The sequence below is a fragment of the Prinia subflava genome, chromosome 3 (assembly GCF_021018805.1).
Source record: "Prinia subflava isolate CZ2003 ecotype Zambia chromosome 3, Cam_Psub_1.2, whole genome shotgun sequence".
In the NCBI taxonomy this organism is placed as follows: domain Eukaryota; kingdom Metazoa; phylum Chordata; class Aves; order Passeriformes; family Cisticolidae; genus Prinia; species Prinia subflava.
The window spans coordinates 37,757,688-37,782,105 of NC_086249.1; the positions used below are offsets into that span (position 1 = coordinate 37,757,688).

A 24,418-nucleotide genomic window follows, 5' to 3' on the forward strand; every position below is an offset into this window, starting at 1 on the left:
ACAGTTTTTGATAATGACAGTGCAGTAAGAAATGGCTGTCCATGGCAGAGGGCTCAGATTCAAGCAAAAATTGCACGCGAAGAATATAACAAAAATCTACACAATGAGTAAAACGGCAAGAGTCAATAAAAGTGTCAGCATTTAAGAATACTGACTTGAACACAATAATAAACTGCACTTACTCCCAACTGTGCTCTAAAGAGCAAGCCCCTGGGAATGCACAACACAGGGATCCTGACATCTTTCACTGGGCTTGTGCAACCTCTCTGGAGAAGGGTCATGGGAACATGCAGTGGTAGTGTGATCTCAGGGGCTGGGGAACACAGCCTGTATCACACTCCAAAATCCCTCCCACTGCAAAGAATGTACAAAGCAGAAGCAGGAAGCATGTACTCATTTTTCCCCACTGTGCAGAATAATATCTGACGGCACTACGCCACTCCAGGCTACACAATCCAAAAGTCCTGGTTTGCCTTTCTGCAACTACTGGGTGCCCCCCTTTGTCCAGCCACATATGGGTTCTCATTTAACATGGACCACTTTTCATTGTGCTCCATTGCTAGAAAAGGGGTAAATAGTTCCTTCTGTTTCATTACCTAGAGCTACTTATTACTATCACTTACAACATTTTAAAACTGTATTAGTTCATGTATTGAATATACTACTTGAGCAATTTTCATTTTGTTCTACAAACAAGAGATCTGAAAAATTCTGTACAACCCATCAGACAGTGGTTAAGTGTGTCAAATCTCTCCAATGAAATACAAAAGCACTGCCTCTTCCAAATGACAGAAGAGCGAACAAGAAGAGGTGTTATGCTGAACCTTGTTCTCACCAACAGTCTGGTATGGAATGTGAAGCTAGGGGGGAGCCTTGGCTTTCGGGACCTTGGAATGGTGGGGTTCAAGGACGTTAGGGCAGCGAGCAGGGAGCACAGCAGGCTCAGTACCCAAGGGTTCAGGAGAGCAGACTGGCCTCTTCAGGAATCTGCTTGGTTGAGCATCACGGCACAATGCCCTCGAGGGAAGAAGAGCCCAAAAAAGCTGGTTAATAGTCAATGATCACCTCCTCCAAAACGAGGCTTTGAGCAACCTGGTCTAGTGGCAGCTGTCCCTTCCCAGGAGGATTGAAACTAGATGATTTGTAAGGTCCCTTTCTACCCAAACCATCCTGTGATGACTCAATGATTCCTCTCTATGGAACGAGGGAAAAACGGCCAGGCAAAATACAACATCTATCACTCCATCCTAAAGTAAACCAATTCTTCCTGGGTAAAAATTACCTTCCATATAACGTTGATCTAACTCATTTATAATATAATAATCACTCTCCTACCATATTTGGTCTGATTTATTGTGATGACGGTGAGAGAATTCTAGACATTCTTAACAACATGCCACAACTCCAGAGCAATATCAACTTGCTCACTTGAAGCAAAAATGAGACTGCAAATATTGAGCTATATTACCCCAAGTTTCCGTGTCAAAAATAGTTACCGCTCTTTGAATGGAAAAAAATGCAGAACAATTTGAAGTCCTGTATGTTCTCAAGTTATCTGACTTTATATCAAATAACTGCATACTTAGGCTGTTGTGTTCACCACCTAACACACAGCTCAGCAAGAGAGAGTCTGCAAGAGATTCTGCTCCTATTCCAGCCCATAAATTACTTGCTAAACTGACATCAGTTGAAATAAACATCTATGAGAACATAAAGGTCTGACATCTCTAGCACCAGTGAAGTGCTTCAGAAATAAGAGACGCCTGTGGTACTGCAGAACACACTGCAAGGATGAAGCTAGCTCGGGTACCGCACTACAGATGCACAGTACCACAGATGTGCCCTGTAACACAACAGCGGCGCTGGGGCACCTCCACACGAGTTGACGTGCAGACCAGGCCCGTCAGCCACCTACACCACCTCATGCAGAACACAGAGCAGTTGGTATGAAAACACATGACAGGTTCAGCCCATGAACTCTGCAAACATAAATCCTGACCCCAAAAACATTTACATGCAGGCTTATCATCAAGCCTAAGAACAGACCCTCTAATTCCAAAAGAAATACGTCGATGTTTAAAATTACGCATATGCAAGCACAAACATCTACAGAATTAGATCCAAAAACACACAAAAAACACACTCCACAATACTATTAATTTTTTTTGCTCCACAGAAACCCTGACCTATCAATTATATAACTTAATACTAATATTTAAAAGCATTTTAATCTTCAAAAGGCACTACAATTTCTAAAGGTCAAACTCCATTGACCTAATAAAGCAATTAAATATCATTCAATTAGATGGTGTCACATTAAAATGCTTCTGCAAACCAAATCAACAAAGAATTTTCAAATATCAGAGACAAGCCACTGCCATAACAAAAAGGCAACCAACTTTCTCTGGTTGCCTTTTACACCAGGAAGCAATTTAACACCAAATGAATGCTGTTTTCTTATTAGTTGCAGCTCTTAATGTCTAGTAGCTCTTGAAAAAAGCAACATTTTGCTGATGTGAGGCAATAATTCATATTAATTTATTGTCTAGTACACATCATGTCCTTACATATTTCACTTTGATATTGTTGGTATAACTTCTCCCCAGTTGCTTTCAAATATGTTAACATTTTTTAGAAGTACAGAAAAATGAGATGAAAGAAGAGGGGGATATTTTGGCATATTTTCAAGTATACAGTTTTAACCAGTAGCTAACAAACTTCTGCTGTTTTTTAGCAATACAGGCCCATAAATATATACTAAGACTGAGACCGCTCAGTATGGGTGAAGGCTTACAAATAAAGAAACTCTCATTGAGGAGATCAGTTCTTCCATGAGAGCGCACAACAAACAAATGCCAAATGTTGCAATGTCAAAGCCAGCACTTTCGGCAGAACAGGTCTTAGTAAGCTTATTTTTTAACCATCTCAGGAAAACAGTACTTTTCCACCCGACCACCAGCTTACATCCTCTTGCAAAGTTTTATCCCCAAACTGTCACTTTTTTTTTTTTCTTTTTTGGTTCTTTTGGTAACAGAAATTCAGGTGCAGTGTTAGGAAAAGATACCACACTTGCAAATCTCAGACCTGAGTCCAAGGCCTGGGCTCCCTCTTGCTGAAGTCACTAAACAAAGCTAAGAGTGGGCACAGTTAGAAATTCAGTACTGAAAACTCATTGCAAAATTATGAGCTTTTTAAAAATACCCATAGATTTTAGAATTGCAACAGTACAAGCACTTTTACACATAATATTACAACCTTTTTTTATTAAAAAAATTACTTGGGCACAATAGTTCTTTGCAGCCTGCTGACTCTGGAGTTCGTAATTTTATATTGTACTGTGGTCAGGAGAGAGAATTCTTTACTCAGTGATCTGATAATTAGAAAAAAAAAGAGTAATTATAAAGGACTCCTATTAAGTCTTATAGTTCTAGCAAGTACACAGATATAACTCGTTTCCATTTTGAGGAAATTTGTTTTAATAAAGTCAGAGCAGCATATGGTACTAACATGTTTATTTTCCAAGTGGTAGGGACACTAACCAAAACCATCTGATGTTTCTTCCTAAGCCTCCTTGATCTGCTGCTGGATTGCAGCTTAGAATAAAGCATTACAAAAACAGAAGAAGTGGGTAGTGGAATAAAAAAATAAAATCAGTAATTCAAAGTGTTTATTTAATGAGAGCGCAGCTCAGACCAGTTCCTATTTTGAACAGACGTTCAGAAGTATTTTTGATTGGAGATTTATTTCCAGAGACTATCAAATGCAGTCCAAAGCTAATCCCTCCCAGACATTTTTTACTTTGCACACCGACAAAAAACAAACTCCTCATATCGTGTAATTAAAAGAGGAATTAAAGGAAGCTCAGAAGTACTTAATAGATTTCTAGAGAAGTAAACAATCAGCACTATGCATTTTGAAGATGGTAAGAGAAGTCACCAGGGATTACCAGATTCATTCCTATCAGAGCTCCAGGAACGGCTTGCTCAGTTAGTTGACCAAATATTATGATTCCGTCAAGAGCAATGATCATTTTAAAGTACGCCTTGTTAAAAGTATAAAAGACGAAAAGTTTTCTAACCACATTTTCAGTGTTAAGAGCTGAGGGGGGAAACCAGGGAGTGTGGGTCAGAGCTCCGAGGGCTGGAGCGAACGCGCGGAAAGACCTCCCAAGCACACGGAGTCCAGCGGCATTTCGCAGCCAGCCCCGCGTTCCTCTGGCGCAGCTGTAAAACACACAACGTGAAACCCGCTCCTGCAGCAGGGGTTCGCTCGCAGCTGTTCCTCTGCCTCCCCCGCACGCAGTAATCTGACTCCTTTCCAGGAAGGACCTTCTCTAATGAAGCCACTGGAGAGCAGCAAAGGTGTATCGGGGGACTCAGAAACAGGCGCTTTCCGAGTGGGTCTCCGCCCGAGCCCACAGCTCAGCCTCGCAGAGACGCGCTGCAGGGACAGGCGCCGCCGAGCTCAGCCCCGCCGCCGAGCCAGGGGCTCCAGGGCGGGGACGCTGCTCCCAAGCTCCCACCTCAGCCCCGCACGGCAGCTCCGGGGCCCGGCCCCTCTCCCGTACTTGTTGCCTGCGCACAGCGGCTCAGCCCGGCCCCGCCACCCCCGCGGGGACCCCGGCGCCGCTGGCGCTGAGGGAGGTTGAGCGGGGCTGAGCCGCCCGGCTCCGCGCGGGGCAGGGAAGTTACTCACCGCGCCGGCTCCGCGCCGCGCTCTCCTCCTCAGCCGCGCCGGCTGCGCCCGCCCCGCCTTAGGGGAAGCAAACTCCGGGCAGCAGCACTTGGAGAACGTGTCTCGCCGGGCCGGGCCGGTGCTCCCGCCTCCATCCCCCGCCGCGGGCAGCGGCGCGGCCCAAGTGACAGCGGCGCTCCGCCACTCCGGCGGCGGCCCCGGGCGCGGGGCCGGGCGAGCCGCAGCCTATGGCAGCGGGGCCGGGGCGGGACGCGGCGGAGCCCCGGGCCGGGGTGTCCCCGCCGCTCGCCTGATCGGCTGTGCGGAGCCCGGAGCGCTGGGGAGCGCGGGCGGGGCCGGCGCGGAGGAGGGGCCGGGCGGGGCGCTGCCCGCCCGGGGCTGCCCGCGGACCTCTCCCCGCCTGCCCGAGCTCTGCGGCCGTGCCCGAGGAGCAAGCCCGGGGTGGCTCCGTGACTAAGAGCCCTAGCGGCGCTCCCGCCTTCTCCACACTCAGTCACCGCCCCGCGCCTCTTCCCCCGCCCTGTCGGAGGTGCACGGGGGTCCTGCCCGCACAGGGAGCCCACCGCCCCGCTCTCCTTTTGGCGGGGGGCGCGACCAGCGGTGCTGCAGGTGCCCGACGGGGTGTGGCGGGGCCCGGTTTGCACCGCCCCGGCTCCTCCCGCCGGGGTCCTCGCCGTCCCCTACGCCCGCCCCGCTGCCCCGCCCCGCCCGGAGAGCAGGTGATGGCGGCGGCCTGCGCCTGAGGAGCCGCAGCGGGGGACGGTGGGGGAGCCATGGAGGAGGACCCGGAGCTGGAGAGGTGAGGGACGAGCGACAGCGCAGGGAGCGGCCCGAGAGCGAGCGGCCTGTGCGGGGCTGCTGCGCCGCCCAGGCCCGGCAGCGCCTCCCGCGCCGCGAGGCCCGGGCAGCCGGCCTGGGGCCGGGGGCGGCCGTGGGGCGGCTCCTCCGGCCCCGCCGCAACGCGGTGCTCAGCGGGCCCCGAGCTCCGCCGGGCGCTGCGCGCTGTCCCCGGGCAGCCCCTCCTGCGGCTGTGCGGCCAGGGAGCGCCCCGGGGGAGCGCGGCCTGCGGCTGCTGCCGCCGTGTCTTCCGCGCAGAACTTCGGGTGCCTGCTGATGTCGCTTAGAAGCAAGATTGGAAGGTCTTGGGTGGTTCATCCCTCATCAGTTACAATTTGATGAGTTGTGTACTTGGTAAAATAAATTTTAAAAATCCCAAAACACCTTACGTTGTTAGGAATTTCAATTTTCAGTGCTGGATATGTGCCCATTGGCTAGTTGTTAGAATTGCTGTGTTCTTGTATCAAAATACATGCTTGGCAGTTGTTTTGTCAAAAAAAAAGATTATTTTTCTGCTTGGCATTTTGTTGGGACCAGTGAATTCGTCTTGCTACACATTTTGAGTTGCAGTGCTCCCAAGCAAACACTGAGGAATAAAACATTGATTTCTACGTTCGGATACTCAAAATAGGCCTCTCGTTTGTTTTAGGAATAGACTTTTGGTGTTCATATCACAAATATTTTGCAAAATAGTCGTATTTGTGTGATTGGATTTTTTTTTTTTTGCAAGCTTGATTCTATGTTGTTCACTTTCCTCGTGGCTGTTTAAAACTCCTGTTACAGTGAAGAGATGACCAGAAGCTTTCTGAACTGTTCTCATCATGGTTTCTCTCTCTTAACTTTTAAGAAACCATATCTGGAATTCTTAGAGAAAATAACTTTTTTCTGTTTATATCTGGCAGGTATTTGAAATGTGCCAAAAGCAATAACACTGAGATAGTGGAAGAGCTAGAAAGCATAATGCTTTCTAAGAGGCTTTTAATTCTTACTAAGCTACTTCTGCTCTCAGATCATCAGTTTAATAATTAAAGCTTCTTTCAGTGTATGCATGAATGTTATATTTACTAGTGCCATGCCAAGCTTAAGCCTTTTTCATTCATGCAAGTTGAAACTATGCCGCTGTTCTTCCTTACTTACTTCTGGTTGCTGTTGCCGTGCTGGGGACCTGGGGTTCTTTGGGCAGTTCAGGGCATAGCTGAACTCACCAGCTATGGGCAACAGTCACCTCCTGACTGATGCTCTTCTTCCAGAAACTACATTCAGAGCTTTACCATTCCTCAAAGGTTCAGTCCAAGCTGGGATTTGCTGTTCCTGTTCTGTGGCAGCACAGATAATGAGGATGAAGCTCAGTGTCACTTATCAAAGGGTACACAGTAGGGTTTAGCTGTCTGGTGTCACCAATCCGTGTCACTGTTCACCTCAGAGTGTGTTTAGTCGACCCTAAACATGTTATAACTACAACGTAGTGCACTTGACGATTAGCTTTTCCTGTCCTGGATCCACCTATCATCAGTTACTTTTTTATACCTTAAGTTTTCATAACAGCTTGATTTGGTAGTAGCACCCTGAATTCAGCTTGTGCTGTGTGCATTTAGAGGATATACTTAGGCATTACTCACTCTAAATAATGCTTCCCTGTACAGTCTTCAGGACAGAGCCCTTCCACTCTAATACAGACCTTTCTTTATCCTTTGGCTTACAGACATTATGCCTTAGATTCATATTCAATACCTTATTGATCGTATTCTCCTGTGAATACTGTAGCAATGGTAGTTTAGGCTTATAATTTTTAAGGGGTTTATAATATGACTTTAACATACAAATAATAGCATTTCTGTTCTGCAGCCACAGCGTTAAGTACTTTAGGTGGGTTTTTGGTTTTTAAAAACAGGTTTATGGGGAATATTTTGAGTAGTCTGTCTCTGAATTCAGGCTTGTCTTGCAATGGACCTGTCTTAAATAAAAACCTAATGTTTTTGTACATGTGATTTTTATTTAATTTACCACAAGGTGAAAAGAAGTGTAATATTTTTGTGCATGGTTTTTCAGGTCAGAAATGAATTTTGTGTCCTAGTATTCCAAAAAATGATCTATTAAGTCAGTTGCCCTACTTCTTGTTACTATCTAAGGAGAAGTATTTTAATCTAGCTTCTTTTATTTTATCCTTACTGCCACATTTTCTGATATTATTTTTCAATTTTACTGTGTCTGACTCTCGCTTGATCTTGCTTTTGGTGTTTTCCTCACTTTATTTTGAAGTTTTCTTAGAAAGCTGAGTACTAACTTCTAAGTTCCTGTGTGACTGTTGCATTCTGTGGATTTTAAAACTCTAAAGTAAATACCACAGAAGTGTAAAACAGTGTTTTACTATTTAAATATTAATTTAAATAGTAAAACAGTTACATTCTACTGAATTACATCCTCTGCTCATCTCATCCAATAACCTTTGATGGAAATATGAACTTAGATTTTCCCCTGTGAACTTGATGTACATCAGTGAAGACCCTGAGCCTTAAGGTTCCATGTGATTCTTAGTAAATTCTAAATTATGTTAACATATAATTAATGGTATTGTGAAGTAATGACCCAAGCAGGAGGTGGGAAAAGTTGCATATCAGCTAGTAGGAGCTGTTCAGTTTGTTTCTTCTGCAAGCACCTGTAAGTGCTTTTCCTTGGTTATTTCAACCGAATATATACTGAGATATTATGGAGGTCTCCATTTCCATTCCTATCTAAAAATTAACAATTTCTTCCTGCTCTGCTTCCTAAAGTACTGTCATGGTGGTTCTGTGTGTTTGAAGCACAGAAGATGCATCATTTCTCTTCAAATACAGAGGAAATGCCTTTGTTATACTGTGTGTGCAAATCCTTGTGTAATCCATTCTGTCTTTCAATAGCTACAAATATTTCACAACCTTGGATATCATACTTTATTAGAAGTGCTTGCCAAGCTTGTTTAGAGCATCATTTACTTGGGATTAAGTGTTTCCTAAGATGCTGCTCTGAATCACAAAGAATGCTATAATTCTGTCACAAGAGGCCTGTAGTTGAGAATCAATAATCTAATATTTTTACTGCACAGGCAGCCCAACTACACTTTGTAACAAGCAAGCTTTATGCCTTGGGGAAAACTGATCTCCAAGATAAGACTGGTGTTTGAAATGAGTGGTACGTTGACTACTCAGGCTGGTGAGAATATTAGCACTGAAATGTTCTGCAAGTAGCTCTCACAAGACTGACAAGTAGAATGCTTAAATAAGTACAGAACCTGATCGGCGAAATGAGAACATTCACATCCCTGATGTGAAATGTCTTTGCCTTTGAAAATGTAAGGAAGCTTGTGATATATTGTGTTTCTTTTCATTCTTGCTCTTGTAGTTGTGGCCTAGCTTTTATTCCTGATTTTCGTTTTCATCAGTTTTCTTAATAAGAGTGAGCAGATAGGACCAGTCATGAGATTTAATTTTAAATAACACTGTCAGTTTCTTCAGTCACTTGTTTGACTGAAGTTCTTGATATTCATCGTCTGTAATTGGAATACCAATATTCACTTCTATTTCTAGTCTCATGCACAGTTAAAAATAAGTTCTACAGTTAGCATTAAACTGCTTTGAGAAAATTGATTTTTAAAATTGCTAATTGTTTTTCCTGAGCTTGCAGCTTGCTGTCAGGACCTAGAGTGCCTCAGGAAGTAGGCTTAAGTGTGATTTTTGCCAATTGCAGTAGAGGAGAAGCTTGGTCTTTGAGCTTTAATGGTAGTGGAATAGACTGCAAACAGTTATTAATGCTTTCTTGAGGATATGTTTGTTAAAGGTGTTCTGACTGGGAGATATTGGGTATGAACCCTGCCCTCCTACTCCAGATCTATGCCCTTCTCTAGCTGACTGTGTGCTGTGAAGCAATTCCAGTAGATACAATTTCATTAGAATTCTCATCAGGATCTTTAATGAGATGATAGCATGGGTGGAGATGGCAAAGTTTCTCAGGTTATGTGCCAAAAGCTCCCAGTGAGGACTACAGAGAGACCGTGATGCGTGGGGAGAGCCCAGACATCACCCAGTGCTGGCTTCTCCCAGGCCCATGCCAAGAATTGCCAGCCATTTAGAGCTCCATCTCCATGAGCCCAGAGGAGCATAGGGACACATACAGTAAGTGGGAACTCACAATAAGGTCAGAGAGAAATGCATGCCTTCTTTGGGCCCCCCTCCCACTCCAGGGCTTGTCCCAAGAGACAGCGTGGGCCTCCAGGCCGGATACCCATCACGACGAGCCAGTCCTGGAGCATCTTTGGGACTTAAGGGCATTGCTGCATAGCGTTGTGGGAGGGGTTATGGGATGCAGAAGGAAAGCATTTTGTGATCACATATGGCATGTTGGGAGGAAAGGGTCAGAAATGGAAGATTTGGCAAGGGGGAGTAGTTTTGCTCAAGTGATGTTTCAGCTGGGAATACTAAGAATATCAGTGTGGGAGAACTTCATGTATTATGCCTACTACTGGTTGTACTCTGTCTGGTTTGACAGAGCTGTAGAGATAACATAAATGTTATCAGAGACTTAAGAGGCATTTTCACAGACAGACTTGAGCCTCCTGCTGAGAGACAGAGGTCAAAAGCCCAGAGATGGTATAGAGTACAGCAAGGTGATGAACTGCGCGTGTGTGAGGCTCTTTGATAAACTGGGGCGAGCAGTGGGCTCCCCTGGCCGCTCGGATGAACTGACCCCAACAGAGCCAGTGTCCCTGTGTGTCCCTTCTGCACGGCCTTGTTAAAGAGGTAAGGAAAGAAATCCACTCTCTGCATTTCAGCTGGGGCTTGGTGGTCACCTGGTGACCTACCTGTGTTGATTGACTCCTGGCTTATTGTGGGGTGTGCAGGGGAGAAACCTAAGGTGGGGAAAGCAGGAAGTTTGAGTGATTTGGGGAGAAGTGAGAGGTGGAAAATAAAGGAACAAGGGTATAAAAAGGTTTGGTCGTGTGTGTATAGGCTGCTGGTTGGTACTCTTGTTTGGCTATGCCTTGTGCCTAATCATTATAGTCTGTCCTCTCTTCCTGTTAATTCCTTTTTAACTTTGTCTTGGGTGAAGGACTCCGTTTGAGGGGAGAGGGTGTACATCTCAGTGCTAGCAGCTACAGTCAGACTGTGGGTCAGAGGGACCACGTGTCCATGGAGCCAGCAATTGGAACATGTGAAGATTTGGATGCCAGCACTTGGGCTTGAAGACCCTGGGCTGGAGGCCTGGTTGCTGGCAACTGGGGGCATTTCATGGAGTGAGTAAAACCAAATGTTAGCTCCTGAAATGGGATTTGGGATTGTGTGTTTATCTGTGTTGTAGCACTGGAGCAAGTGTGGGTGTATGAGGGACTGTGTGGCTGCTGGTGAAGATCAAGCTGGAATGGCTGGTAAGTGGGTGAATAAGGAGGGAGCTGGAGCATGAGCTGGTATCTCCAAGAGCCAGGAGGAGCCACCAGGGAGCCCTGGCCAGCTGCTGGAAAGACTGTAGGGTCAGGGGCGATATGTGTATGTGTGCCTGTGTGTCTCCACAGGCAAGACTGAAGTGGGGTTGGATACTGGGGGACCAGGGCATTCCAGTCAGCCCTGTGTGGTGGTCTGTACTGGCAGTGCAGTTGGGCAGAACTTCTGGGGGCTCACACTCCCGGCTGGAGGGAAGAGCAGGATGAAGCTGTCAGTGTGAGCATGCTGTGTGTCTGTCTGTGATAAATGTGGGCAGCAGTTTAAGTGCCTGGTGTGTGCATCTGTCTCCTGGGAGCTGATTTTCAGCCTTGCTGCTGGTTGGACCTGGACGTGGAGCTGTGACTGCCTGGCCTCTAGGCTGTCAGATCCAGCATCATACATCTTCTCCTGACAGTCATCTGTAATCACAAACCATGGGTGGTCTCTGTAATAACATGGTGTTTTCATTGCCTGTAACTATCAGACATACCTCTTTATTACCAATTATTCATTTTTTCCGTCTATCCATTTGACCTTTTGGAAAAAAATGATGAAGCTCTTCCTCTGAGTGAGGAGTAGAAAATACTTCTCGTTTTGCCTGACTAGGAGCCTTTAACATTACTCTATTATTTTAACACATGCATTTGTGATACTGGTTATTAAGATATATGCAATAGGAGCTTTGCCTGTAACCTTGGAATATATAGAGAGGAAAAAGTCTAAATCTCTCAAAAATGTAAATAGGTCTTGTACCATACTCTTGAAGATAAAAATATCACTGCTTGTACCTTCATGTTACTGTAATTCTGCAGCTTGATTGCCCAAAAATAATTGCCACAGCAAGTTTTAAGTGGTGCTTGCTATGAAAGATGTCAGAATGATGACAGAGTTCTTAAATGTGTCCCTGTCCCTAATTTTCCCTCCTATCGGTCCCCCAGTGTTTGGATGGTTCTCATGTGAAAGTTGCATGCTGCATTCCCTTTGCTCATGCTGCTGCCCTTAGAATTGAAGCTGGAGCCACAGAACTGTTTGTATTGTAACCAAGCTGTAAAAATGAGGAGAGTGAGGAATGTGGAGTCCCACAAGGCCTCTAAAAGCGAATTTTAAAAACTTGTTTGAGTAGCTTTTGGCTTATGTGCATAGAGGATATAAGTTCAGTGAGTGGAAACATTATTTTAGACAGGATCTGGGCATTGCATTTCATTTGTCTGTGCAAGCTGAAAGGGCTTTGTAAAGGTGCAGTGAATAAGGGCGATGTCTAAAGACCAGTATTAGGAAACAATGTTTGATAATGAAGGCGTGGGCCTAGGTGGATGCCAAGGCAGTCTGAGCTTTGATATAACAAGGTCTCAGATACTTAAAGGCGTGTAATTCCTACCTAAGTTAATAGAATCAATGTCACCATATTAATTTATTATGATGTTTGCCCTAAGACTGAATCATAGCTGTTTAAAATGCCTGTGTCTGTGTTTTATTAGTGTTTTGTAGCTCAGATTCTTTGGTTTCTTATTTCAGTTATAAATGGTGACAGATTTTATAGTACAGTAATAATGACAGGCTTTTAATCTTTTAGTCAGGTTTCTTAAAAAGAGAATCACCAAGTTTGGTAACTGGTAATTAAAAGTCAGACACTTTCTTCCCCTCTTTCCTCAGCTTTGTCTGGCATTGCTGTTTGAGGGCTCAGGGCAAGCTTCTGTAAAAGCCATGTGCTCACGCCATCATTGCTATAACCTAGCTCAGAATGCTCAGATAGCAAGTTCCAGGTCTGGAGATAAAAGCAAATTGTGCTGTAATTTCACAAAGACCTGTGTATGCAGTATCTCTCATGTTGCAGAGCTACAGCTTGTGTTTTGCACCCCATTTTTGGTGTTCTTGCAAGTAGTTATCCCTCACCTGTCACTTCTCTCACCTGGGAAGGCAGCAGCAGCTGGTGAGGTTGCTGATGCTGTACTTGGCATCTTGGAGAAGGTATCTCTGACAGATGATGGCTTTCCTGGAAGATACTCCTTTTCCATGAGTGCCTGTGGTATGATGGGATACACCACCTGTCCTCACAGACAGAAGCATGCTTAATAAGGATTTGAAGTGCCCCAAACCCTCTTCTTCATTCAGTGTTACAGTTTTTGTATTTGCAATAACTTGGTTGATTTTAGTATTTCAGAATGTTTCTCTTAATCTTCTTGCATAGGAGTTTGAATTATCTTAAAGTCAAGGTGATTTTGGTAGTTTCTTTATTGCTTAATTCACTGCAGTGAATAAAGCTATCTGTTTTATTTGCCTAAGTGCATAACGTGGCAAGTTCTTGTGTTCCAAAAGTGGTGACCTTATTCTTTTTCTCTTGTTTAGGAAGGCTGTGGAAGAATTACTTAAAGAGGCAAAACGTGGGAGAACCAGAGCTGAAACAATGGGAGCTATGGGCTGGTAAGTTGTGCCAAGAGGAAATGAGTGCTGATGCCATAATAAATCTTATCTTTAATGTGTGACAGAAATCTCTACCTTTTTATGTGTTTCACGTTTAAATAATTTGGCTTCATCCACATATTAATTTGGGCAAAAATTCCAGTCTACATAAGAAAGAAGTTCAGGTAAATTCTGTCTGCATGAAATTGCTTGTCTGAATGTGTTGAAGACAGAGCAATTGGAAAATTAGGAATATGTTCTTAGAATAGATGGAATTGCAAAATTTAGGTTGGAATCTCATGAGTCTTCAAAATGCCAGTTGTCTTCATTGTGCATGTATTTACATGCTAGCTACATGTTACTGGGTTAGACTCTGTTTTAAGTGAAAAGAATTCATAACCTGACAATGTAACCTTATATTACTAAAACAATAAACTATCCTTTAGTTGACAAGTCATGTGTAAGTTATAGCCAAAAATGAACTCAGTGAACTCAAAAGTATAATCCAGTTTTGGAAGAGGGTTACTTTTTAATACTAAAAAACCCTCTAAAAACCAGAGGCTAATTTGTATGGTAACTGAAGAAAAAAAATCACAGTATTTAAATCTTAAATTAAATACAGCCTTAATTCTTCAGTGCAGTATTCCAGATTTTACAACTAGATTGTCATGGAATCTAATGCATGTAATTGTAATTAGAGAAGTAATAGCATGCTGAGGAGAGTCATTCATCATAAAATAATGTACATGACTTTGATAAGATGATACTGGATCTAGGGATGTTCACACAAGTAGTGCACCAGTTGACTTCACTAAGTGCACTTGTAGATATGGTTTGGCTTCCTCCACCAACAGTAGGAAGAGATAAGCCTGCACTATTCATGAAGTTCTCAGCTCAGCTGTCTGTTTTAGTAGCTCTGAAGAGATTAAAATAGCGTCTTGCTGAAAAAAAAGCTATTTCTTTATGTTTTCAAGCAGGTTTGGGATTTTCTGTATGTTTTACTAAGTATTTCTTCTAGGGATGCAGTTCATACCCTTTCTGTTAAAATAGGTTAATTGGTTTAATCTTCCAGAGTGCTTTGACCCTGTCAGCCTAGCCACGTGGCCAGGTAACCCAGTGCACATGATGAGCACCATGAACTGATGGATGCATCCAGTTACTGTCAATTTGCGAGTTGATTCCAGATGAAAACCAAAGATTTCTGCAGGGAGATAATCAGGTGTCCCGTACAATTTTGCTGCGACTTGTGCAGTCTGGAACGCCTGCCAGGAGAGTGCATGGGCATCTGCTCCTGGATGTGGCTTCTTCTTATTCCTTGCTTGTAAGAGGGTAGTAGTCTGTTCAGTTGGCTGTGATGATCAGCTTGGAATGCAGTTTGCTAAAGCTTGATGCCTGAAGCCTGCCAGGGAATGGAATAGGCAAGGGTGACCTGTTCTTCAGAGCAGTTGCAGATTAGTGGTGTCTGGCTAGGCAAGAGTTCTGTAAAGTTGTAGGAGGAAAGGACTGTCAAGAAGGCCTCAGGCAGAGGAAGACTGTTGACACAGGGATTGGCATATTGGTGATATCCTGAGCTGAGGCTGTTGAAGTGTTTTCGACTGCAGAGGTACATGTGAACATCTGTACTGGGTCAAACAAAGGATCCATCTCTGCAATGTGTGTCCATCAGTGGCCCATACCTGGGGCCTAGGAATGCTTTGCTGAATATCTCTGTTTCTGAATATGCTCAGTAGTACCTTCTTCAAAGCACTACTTCTGCAGCTCAGGATATCATGCTCTTAGAGGTGATTTCTTTGTATGTAATGCATCTCCAGGGATTTTTACCTTGCTGAATTTATCCCTTAGGAGACTGGTAGTAATCCCATTTGTGATAAATCTACTGGTGGAGCGTTTGGCATAAGCTTGTAAATGGCTGGCATGTGTGGCTGTAAGGAAAGCATAAAGCCCCCAAAGGCAAACTCTCAGCAAGTCTTTGCTGTCCACTTCTGCAGGCACAACAGACAGAACAGCAGCTACAAGCTGCCACTGCTGTCACCTCTTCAATATTTTTTATGCCCTGTTATGCTGTTCTGGTGCTTCTGAACTGGCCCAACAGCTAGGTATTGCCTACAGACATGGGAGATCTAATGGGTAAGATATTTGGAAGAAAACTTAACTATGCTCAGTTGGGTATCTCACTCCACCAAAATGCTGTCAAGTGTAACTGATCCTGAAGGGCTCCAGAGATTACATCCAGGACTGACATGTAACCTTGCAGGGTGTAAAATGCTGAGAAGGTAACTTCTGCCCAGAGCTCTGTGGATAGCAGATGAAATGAGCAGAGAAGTTAGTTCATGAAAATGTGTATTAGTAGACCAGATTGAGGAAATCATAACTGATAGAAGCAAAGACAAGGTTGTCACCAACTTGTCTGAAAACACAGTGTTAACAGGTAAAACGCAAAACTTTGCTTCCTTGCCAAACTCAAAATGCTTACAGGTGTGTTTCATGAGGACTTCTGGGATTCCTCAGCCCTTTGTCAGAGGAGTCCTGGAGAAGAGATGCACAAACCCTGGAGACATCTAGTGTAAGGCCATCAGTCCTGCATTGGCACTGGAAAGTTGAAGCAGCTCAGCCTATGAAGAAAAGATTTGTTCTGCCATCTCTCTTTGGGTAAGGAGAAGCAGAGGCTACCACTGCTCATACCTCACTGATTCCAGTTTATGTTGCTCTCCAGCAGCTGTTGAATACGGGGAAATACATTTCTGGAGTCAGTGGCATTTGACAGAAGTTGGTCAAAGGGAGGTGTATGGAGAAGTGGTGTTCCTGGGTGGGGTGACTATATTGTGTGTACCATTACAAGAAGAGTCGTGTCTCCTGGCAGATGTTGATGGCAGCAAAACAAGCCTCTCAACACTGTTTTGGGACTGCTTTCAGTTTCAAGCCATTGCTCTGTTACTGTCCAGAGTGATTATTTCTCCATAGCTCAAGTACACTGTTTGAAAAACTTCCCCAAGCATCCCAACCTTTTGCTGTCTCATTGTTTGAGATGGATGGTCGGTCAGCTGTTGCTGTAGCCTAAAATACAAGTACCCAAGCCAGCTTAACTGACAGGTACAGAAAAGCAATCAACCTGCAACCCCGTCTCTCATACGAAGACTGAGCCTTGAAATACAGGACAGTCATGTTAGTATTTCCTCCAGTTTAGGAATATTTTGCTGGTTTTACATCGTCTTACAAGTTTAATGTAGATGACATGAACAGGTGCTGCAACCTTAGAGGCTAGTGGGAGAAGGGCTTGGCCCTGTTTGGGACAAGTAACCAGCAGGGAGGTTGGCAGTGATGTTGGCTAAGAGTTTGTCCAGGAAGGGAGATTATCTGAGACTCTCTGGACACGGAGCTACAGTCAGTACAGCCAGAGGGCCGCATGATCTCTTACTTGGTTAAGAGTCTCAGCTCACTGGCCTTCATACTCTCAGGACTGCTCAGATAGGAAGTATGAGGGTCTATGGTAAATAAATCCAAGAAATGCTGGATATTCTTATTTGCAGGTTTTATTCAGCAATGCAGTATTTCTAGTTCCTGCAGTGTTCCTTTTGTAGGTACTCTTTGGCTGTGGTGATTGTTATTGGGGGAGTCTCCTGAATCCTTACGATAACACACGATGTAGATCCTGCTGCTAATGTGTCTGGCTCAAGCATTAGTACAGCTAATCACAAATAAGGAAATGTGCGAGAAGGGTAAGGAAGAACCTCTTCTGAAGGTGTCTTAATCCTGGATGTTTTAATCAGATCAGAGCAGAATCTGTGGCTGAATCCTACTGATGATGCTGGAACTTCTGAGATGAGAAAAGACATCAGAGCAGCTGTCTGGAAGCTAACATTTGAAGGATCAGTTGGATCCAGAGTGAGGAGTTGTGTAAGAACATTTTAAATGGTTAGATAAATTTGTTTTATCAGAGCTTATTGAATATAGTTGAAATAGGATATCTGGGGGGTTCCATTGTGTCTAGTTAAAATAAAGCCAAAAGTTCAGCTTCCCTGAAATGTTTCTCTTGGTTCTATAATTCATAAGCTTCTTTATAGCAGTGAAGTTAGTTCCCATTTTAAGCTCTTCTACTTCAACAAAGAAAGGCAGTTTAAATGCCACAAATGTTGCTGTGTGAAAAAGTTCTTTTTTCCAGTGTAAGGTCTGATCTTCAAAGATGCTGATAACGTGAGCTAAAGCTAAATTGAGTGTAGCTTCTCATCTTACTTGAAAAGCTTATGTAAAGTAAGAACTGGAAAACAGGGTATTTTTGGATGGTTTGTTCAACTCCGCACTGTAAGAGCAGATGAAATTACAACGAAAAAAATTTTGGAAGCATTAAATTATTTTTAACTCTATTTTTTGTAAAGCAATCCTAAAATTGCTTTCATTCCTATAGATAGCTTTCTGTTCAATACCAAATCTGTTAAAAGTACAGCAGAATACAAAATGATGACGATGAGGATACCGGAACTGTGAAGTGCTGTGTTGCATCTTGTCTTTGAATGGGTGTTGTGTGACTGTGCAGGAATACTGCAATGTGATTCTCCTCAACTTTCATTTGAATATGAGAAGGAGGAGAAACAGGGTACAGATAGAGACTGAAAAGTAAATATGTTAGAATCTTGTCATCGGGCCACATCCCGAGTCAAGCTGTCACTGGAACAAATTGCCCAGAGAAGCTCTGGATTCCTCATTTCTAGGAGTGTTTAAGACCAGGTTGGATGGAGCTCTGAGCAACCTGATCTAGTAAAAGGTGTCACTGTCTACGGGGTTGGGACTTGATGATCTTTAAGGTCCCTTTCAAACCAAATGATTCTATCATCCTAGAGAGTCCTGCCAGCTGTAGCTGGCTGCCAAGACCATATTTCAAAACTTTCAGTGTCCTCTGAGGCATCCTCCTTCATAAGATCCCCTGTGACAGGGTAACAGCATAGATTACTTGGTTTGGCAAAACAACCTCTAGCTGTTCCCACTCCCCTTTCAGTCACTCTTCTATTGAAATATGATATTTTCTATGGCAGTTTGGAAATGGTAGAAATGTACTTGTCAGTTCATTCATAGTGAACTTCTTTTCTTGGAAAGATGGGCTTTACTCTGTATGATAAGGCTGGCTGTGCCAATCCTGTTTAGTGTGTCCAGTTACTCATCAGAGACAAGACTGGCACAGGGCACTGTGCTCTTGTGTCTTAAATGGTGCCAGCATGTTTTTACTAAGAACTTGTATAGCACATTTCTGTGCTGAACTGCACTGCTGCACTGGAGGACAGGCTCTGGTTGGAAATTCTGTGTTACTGCAAAGAAGTTGACTTAAAAGGTCAAAAATAGGGCTAATATTTGACCTGTGTTCACAATGACAGATTCCATTTCTTCTTCTCAAAAGGCAATATCATAGTCAAAATGCTATGCATTGCATTGTCTTGGTTATTGCATCGTGGAGAGATTTTGAAGGGTGTGAGATTTGTTTGTGGAGGGAGGCAAGATTCTGTCAGTGAAAATAGCTTGATCTGGCTTTTGGAGCACACAGAGCAAAAAGTGAACCTTACAGTGGGCGAATGCTACAGAACAGGAGTCTGGTGGACAGGATGGCTCTAACTCTGCAGTTTGTATGTTTGCCTCACACATGCCTGCAGCCCTGCTTGGAGCACATTTCAGTTCAGAACTTAGTGTTCTTTTAACCTGTCTGGTTTTTGCTGGTTGGTTGGTTTGTTTTAAAGCAAAGCTTCTCAAATCAGTTCTGTGGGCCTGTTTGCGGGTCACAGCAGTATTGTGTTCCACCCTGCCCAGGCTGACATTGCCTCCCAGCCCTTCAGAGCTCACCTGAGGGCAATAGTGTTTGTGAACTGAGCACTTCAGGATCAAACCCTACAGCAAACATAAGGCTGGTTTTTGGAGATGTCCATTTCCTCACCATTAGAGATGCTCTCAAAAATATCAGTGGATTCATAGAGTTCACTTTTAATCTTCACAATTCCGTATATATCATGGCTATATGTAAACGTCTTGTTTGCTTTAAGATTTAAAGGCAGCATTTGCTTTGTTGAAGTCTGAAGTTAATAAAAGTAAGAACTAATGTTTTTCTTCAGTGCCATGACTTACTGCTGCTCCATGAAAGCCTGGTGCCTCACTTTAATCACAATATGATGGTAAACTAATGGCACCTCTTAGCTGACTCTCAAGGCCTGCATTTCTCATCAGTTTTCATTCCAAGCATAGCTCAGGCAGCACTCATGGTGTCAAATAAATGCTTCAGCCAGATGGATTTATTTAGGGCAGATTGACTGTTTCATTCTAGTATTATATATATTAGTGCTTGAATTGGTGCATTAGCTTTTAAGAAAAAGCAAGAGGAAGAACAAATGTGAAATAGATTTTGCCTGGATGCAGCCTAGAGAAGGCTGCCCTCCTTGGCAGGAAACGTTGAGGTACAGTGGTTTAATGCACTCATACAAAGGACTTTAATGTTGGCTGGTTTCTGTTATGTCTTGAGTGTAACCTGTGCCATGATTCGTTCAGTACCACGTTCATTGGTGGTGTGGCTTGAAGTGGAAACCCTGTTCTACTGACATTTATTAGCCTCATGTTTTTGCTCAGTAACACAACTAATGGGTAAATAGTTTCTCTAGTTTACAAAAGTGTTATACTAGATTAAAGATCTTATTTATTTAAAACCAGAATTTGAGTAAAATAATGTAGATTTATATGAAGAAAGTTTAGAAAATTCTAAAATTCTATGCAGTAGAAGTGTATCAGAAAATACCTGGTGGAAATAGAACAGTGTGGCTGTGTACTTCTAAAATTGCTCTCCTAAGTTTTTAAAGGATTTAGGAACACGAACAATTATCAGGAATGCTTAGCAGGCAGACCTGAAGCAAAACACCATGATAAATTCCATGTCCAGTTAAGTCATGAAGTATGCTAAATAGTTGTACGTGATCTTTGTTGTAATTTGCTTGTTGTTCTGATAGCTCCGATGGTTTAGCGGTGTTAAAGGTTTTTAAGTAGTTAGGGTATCATTTTTGCACTTACACAAAATATTCAAGTAGAATAGATGATCTGAACATTGTGGTGTTAGGATTCCGTGATTCTGTGGTTGGTTCAGTAAGTGGCTGTGATCTATGGCAGCTCTGATTTTTTCCTGTAACTTGTCTCAAAAATGTGAAGACAAACACCACAGTGACTCCAGCTGTAAACAAAGTCTTCAGAGTGGTTTCTGTAGGAACATATTTAAACTTGTTTTTTCTTATTCCATTCTTTAAGAGATGATAAATTGGGAATGAGTATGACTGATACCAACAAGGTAAATTAAATATACGATATTTGTTTCCTAAAACTAGCAGATAAATTATGTGCAAGTGTTAAGCTGTGAGAGGAGAAAGTAAAAAAAAAAAAAGGAAAATAGTTGGATAAGTATCTACTGTTTAAGAAAAAGGAATCAAATACTTTGGTGGTTGTTAAGTATAAGTTTAAATTGGTATGTCTCATGTATATGTTTATGGTACAGCTATTTGGGTTCTTCATGCATGTGTATCTTACTGAATATTGCAGTTCACTAGATAATGCTGACTTTAGAAGATTTTGGTCTCTGTCAGCCATTCTGATTTGACTTAGAATATGCTACTAAATGTTTGATTTCTGAATACCTGAGTTAGGCACCATCAGCTTTAAAATATATTGTCATCCTTTGCTTCGCCGTCCACACACTACCTTGTGAAAATCATGTGGATTTTCACTGTGTTGAAGTAAAATAATTTTCTTCCCATAAAGAGTAAGACAAAAGGAGAATGGAGTTGATCTGGAACTTACTTTTCTGTACTGAGAGTTTACACTAGGTGGCATGCAAGGAAAGCCAAAATCACAAATCTGTCTTAAAATCACTGAAGTTAAAATCTCTGGCTTGTTTTGGGATGTTTTTACCTTCTCTTTTGATCACTTTTAAATGTCTTTACAGGTTGAAATGTCCTCTTGCTGGTACAAATAAAAGATTTCTTATTAATACCATCAAAAACACGTTGCCATCTCAAAAAGAACAAGAACAAGAGCGTGAGCAAAAGGAAGATGACAAGGAGTCTGAGCCAAACAAAAGCATGAAAGAGGAAAAACCAAAGAAGCGCAGAATTCACCCATATACACCCAGCTTTCAGTCCAGAAGGAGAGTCAGCTACTCTCCTCCAAGGCACCGAAGCAGGAGCCAGCACACAAAGGATAAACATGAGAAGCGATCAAGCAAGCGATGAGGAGAGGAGAGTGACAAGTATGTGTTGTTACAAGTCAGGAAGGTCATTAAGTATAGGAAAGCGAGGATGTCTCAGTTTTTCAGGAAGAGTTGATGTTCAAACTTGAGTTTTGAACCGAGTTGCCTGTGTGAGAAATAACCTTGAGGTAGCTTTAGGAACTTTTCTTTGGGACCTTTAAGAGAAAAGCAAAGTACAGCATAAAACTTTCAGTTATTTTAGAACAGACATTCCCTTTACTTCATTCTTCTCTTCCCCTTCTGACTAAGCTTAGGGTCTTGGTGATGGAGTGTGATACGTGTGTCACTGTTTAATAAAAATCATCTAGTCATGTCACTCTTTTGGAAATAAATTTAAATTAAGCAGAAGTCTATATATTGTGTGAAGTTTGCAGAACTTCTTTGCTGCTAACCAATAAAGAAGTTTTGCTTATTTGGATTAGAATCTAGAAGCTGCTCAGTGCCTGGGCAAGCATATGCATTTTGTATAGAATATAAGAGATTTCTTTCTTTAATATAAAAAGAACAAATTTAAAATGGGCAATGCTGGTTTTGCTTTCCAGGAGGGACTGCCGGGAAATACTGATTTTGCTTGTTAATGTATATTCACAAACCTATCATAGATGACAATAAACATTACCCCTAAAAAGCTGCAAGTGCAATAATTGTCTCTGTTTAGACTTCCCTCTGTAAGGAAGTAGTTGGAGCAGTCTATTGTCACGGTGCTTTCAAAACAAACCCTGAAGACAAAATGTTCATGTTTTCTGTCTACTGCTAGAAAGTTTCCAAGTAAATATGTAATACTAGAAATACAAAGGTGATGCTTGAACTGTCAAATGCTCACTTTCCAAGCCTGTGTGACAATTCTGTAGTGGTACAGTTCCTTAACTTGTGCCTGTGAGCTCAAATGATACACACTGGCATCTACTGTGTCTCACTTCTGGTTGTGTTACATGAACGAACTTCTCCGTGAAATATTTTGTATTTTACTGTTCTCAGAAATAATTGTTTTCAACATAGGTTTGTTTTTGGGTGTGTTGACAATAAAATCGAAAATGTTCATTGCAAGTGCCCAGTGGAATTAATGCATTTGTTGGGTTTCCTCGCTGGGATCCCTCTGTGAGGAGGGACAGGAGCGCCGGGGCCTGGCCCGTCCGCCGTGAGTCAGAGCAAGAGCGCCACCTGTCGGCGCGGGGGCGCCTCGCCTGTGCGCGGGCGGGCTCTGCAGGGCTCCCGCCGCAGGGCACGGACAGAGCGGGGCCTGCTCGGCCGGGGTTGGGTGCGGGAGCTGCCCATTGCTCCTCTCAGTAGCGGGAAGGTATTTACACTGCGCTGAGCCCGCTGGAGGCTGCCACCGTCAGCATCGCCGATAAAGTGGGATACCCCGACATTTCCCCGGTGGAGTTATGCACAGGTCCTCTGTTTCCCTGGAAGACACACAGCGCTAAAACAGAACTCTCAGCCTTTCAGAAAATTTACAGTTATTTAAGTGGGATCAAGGAAAATGTAGTATCTTTGGAGAATATAGGGACTGTCTTCAGTTTAAATAAACATGATGTTTGCAGTCCTTATTTCACTGATCGCTGTTGTGCACTCCTTAAGTAATCCCTTTTGGAAGAACAGCAGCTATAATATGGGCTGAGGTCTGGTGCAGTGACAATGCTGGATGGATGTGACTTTGAAGCAGAGAATTCATCTTACTGTTGGTCAGGATTTGGACTAGAGATGTTCCACAGAACATATTTTTGTGGATTCTTGCTGGTCTGGCTTGTGCTGGTATATGCTGTCCTGAGAGCTTTCAACTCTCAGGCCTTCAAACACCACTTTGGGATAAGGGCTGTGGTTGATGCTATATCAATTTATGCCAGGCTTTCAGGTAGGGAAACTGATTAGAGCATGCTCTCAAAATTAGTGTGGATTGTTGATAATGCTTGCATACTGGAAACGCCCAGCTAAAGGATCTGACATGACCTGCACTGATAACTGGAGACAGCTTTTCATCTGTGGTGGTAGGTTCAGATTTAATTCCACATTTTTCTGACTTACAGAATACGCACGAATTATTAATCTTGCATTGGTTAATTCCATCTTTTAATGCTGTCATTTGTAAGTATACTTAATAAAAACAAAATCCTCTGCTGCTCCTTAACTGTTCTTATAGAATCACAGAATGGGTAAACTTGGAAGGGAGCACAGTGATTACTTTTTTAGTAAGAACTTGGGAACACAAAGCCAGTTTTGTATTTTGTTTGCAGTTGCTCATATTGTGCTGCACCAGCATCATGTTTATAAGGCAACTTAAAGATAGGATTTAACCCTGAAAATTAAGACTTGCACATGGCTTTTCCAAATGTGTTACTAATTGCAGTGCATTTGTCACTTGTAGAAGTGCCTTGTCCTTAAATAAATATGTAAATAAATAATATGTTCTTGGTCTCAGCTTCCCTAGTTACTCCCATGGGAAGGGAATGCACCTTACCTTGGTGTTGCTGCATCCGTACTTTGCAGGTATTCCTTGTTAATCTGTGAGCTACCAATGTTGTCTGTGTTTAGTTTCAGTGCACATTATGTGGATAAACTTTATTCAGGTGAGACTATTCTCTTGCTATAGCCAGAACAATTTGCTCATTAGACTTTACTATTATGTTGGATAGAAATCCTCCAAATGTTCATTTTCATCAATCTTGTACTGAATGTAGCTCACAAAAAAATGGGAAAGAGGAGAAAACATTTTATGTAGCCTTCATGAAATGCTTTTGTTAGTTTTGACTGTCAGAGAGATAGTAACATGCAGTTCTTA

General features: G+C 42.9%; 2 protein-coding genes across 2 annotated transcripts in view; one reads left to right on the top strand and one right to left on the bottom strand.

The window, feature by feature from the left end:
• LNX2 (ligand of numb-protein X 2) overlaps positions 1–4,835 on the bottom strand; it is a 60,374-nt gene extending 55,539 nt beyond the window's left edge. The window contains exon 1 of the mRNA XM_063394721.1: positions 4,696–4,835. The gene's annotated coding sequence lies outside the window, so the exon portion shown is untranslated. The remainder of the gene's footprint in view (positions 1–4,695) is intronic.
• Positions 4,836–5,356: 521 nt separating this feature from the next.
• Positions 5,357–22,686, top strand: POLR1D (RNA polymerase I and III subunit D). Its single transcript, XM_063394722.1, has 3 exons — positions 5,357–5,494; positions 13,329–13,403; positions 21,337–22,686. The coding sequence occupies exons 1-3, from the start codon at positions 5,469–5,471 to the stop codon at positions 21,620–21,622; spliced, it is 387 nt and encodes a 128-aa protein (XP_063250792.1). The 5' UTR covers positions 5,357–5,468; the 3' UTR covers positions 21,623–22,686.
• Positions 22,687–24,418: the final 1,732 nt, after the last annotated feature.

What these genes read in the sequence shown, in the direction of transcription:
- POLR1D (XM_063394722.1), top strand. Translation starts at nt 5,469, where the DNA reads ATGGAGGAGGACCCGGAGCTGGAGAG. An exon ending in GAGGACCCGGAGCTGGAGAG is followed by an intron (nt 5,495 to 13,328) that starts GTGAGGGACGAG and finishes TCTCTTGTTTAG; the next exon opens with GAAGGCTGTGGAAGAATTAC. An exon ending in ACAATGGGAGCTATGGGCTG is followed by an intron (nt 13,404 to 21,336) that starts GTAAGTTGTGCC and finishes ATGTCTTTACAG; the next exon opens with GTTGAAATGTCCTCTTGCTG.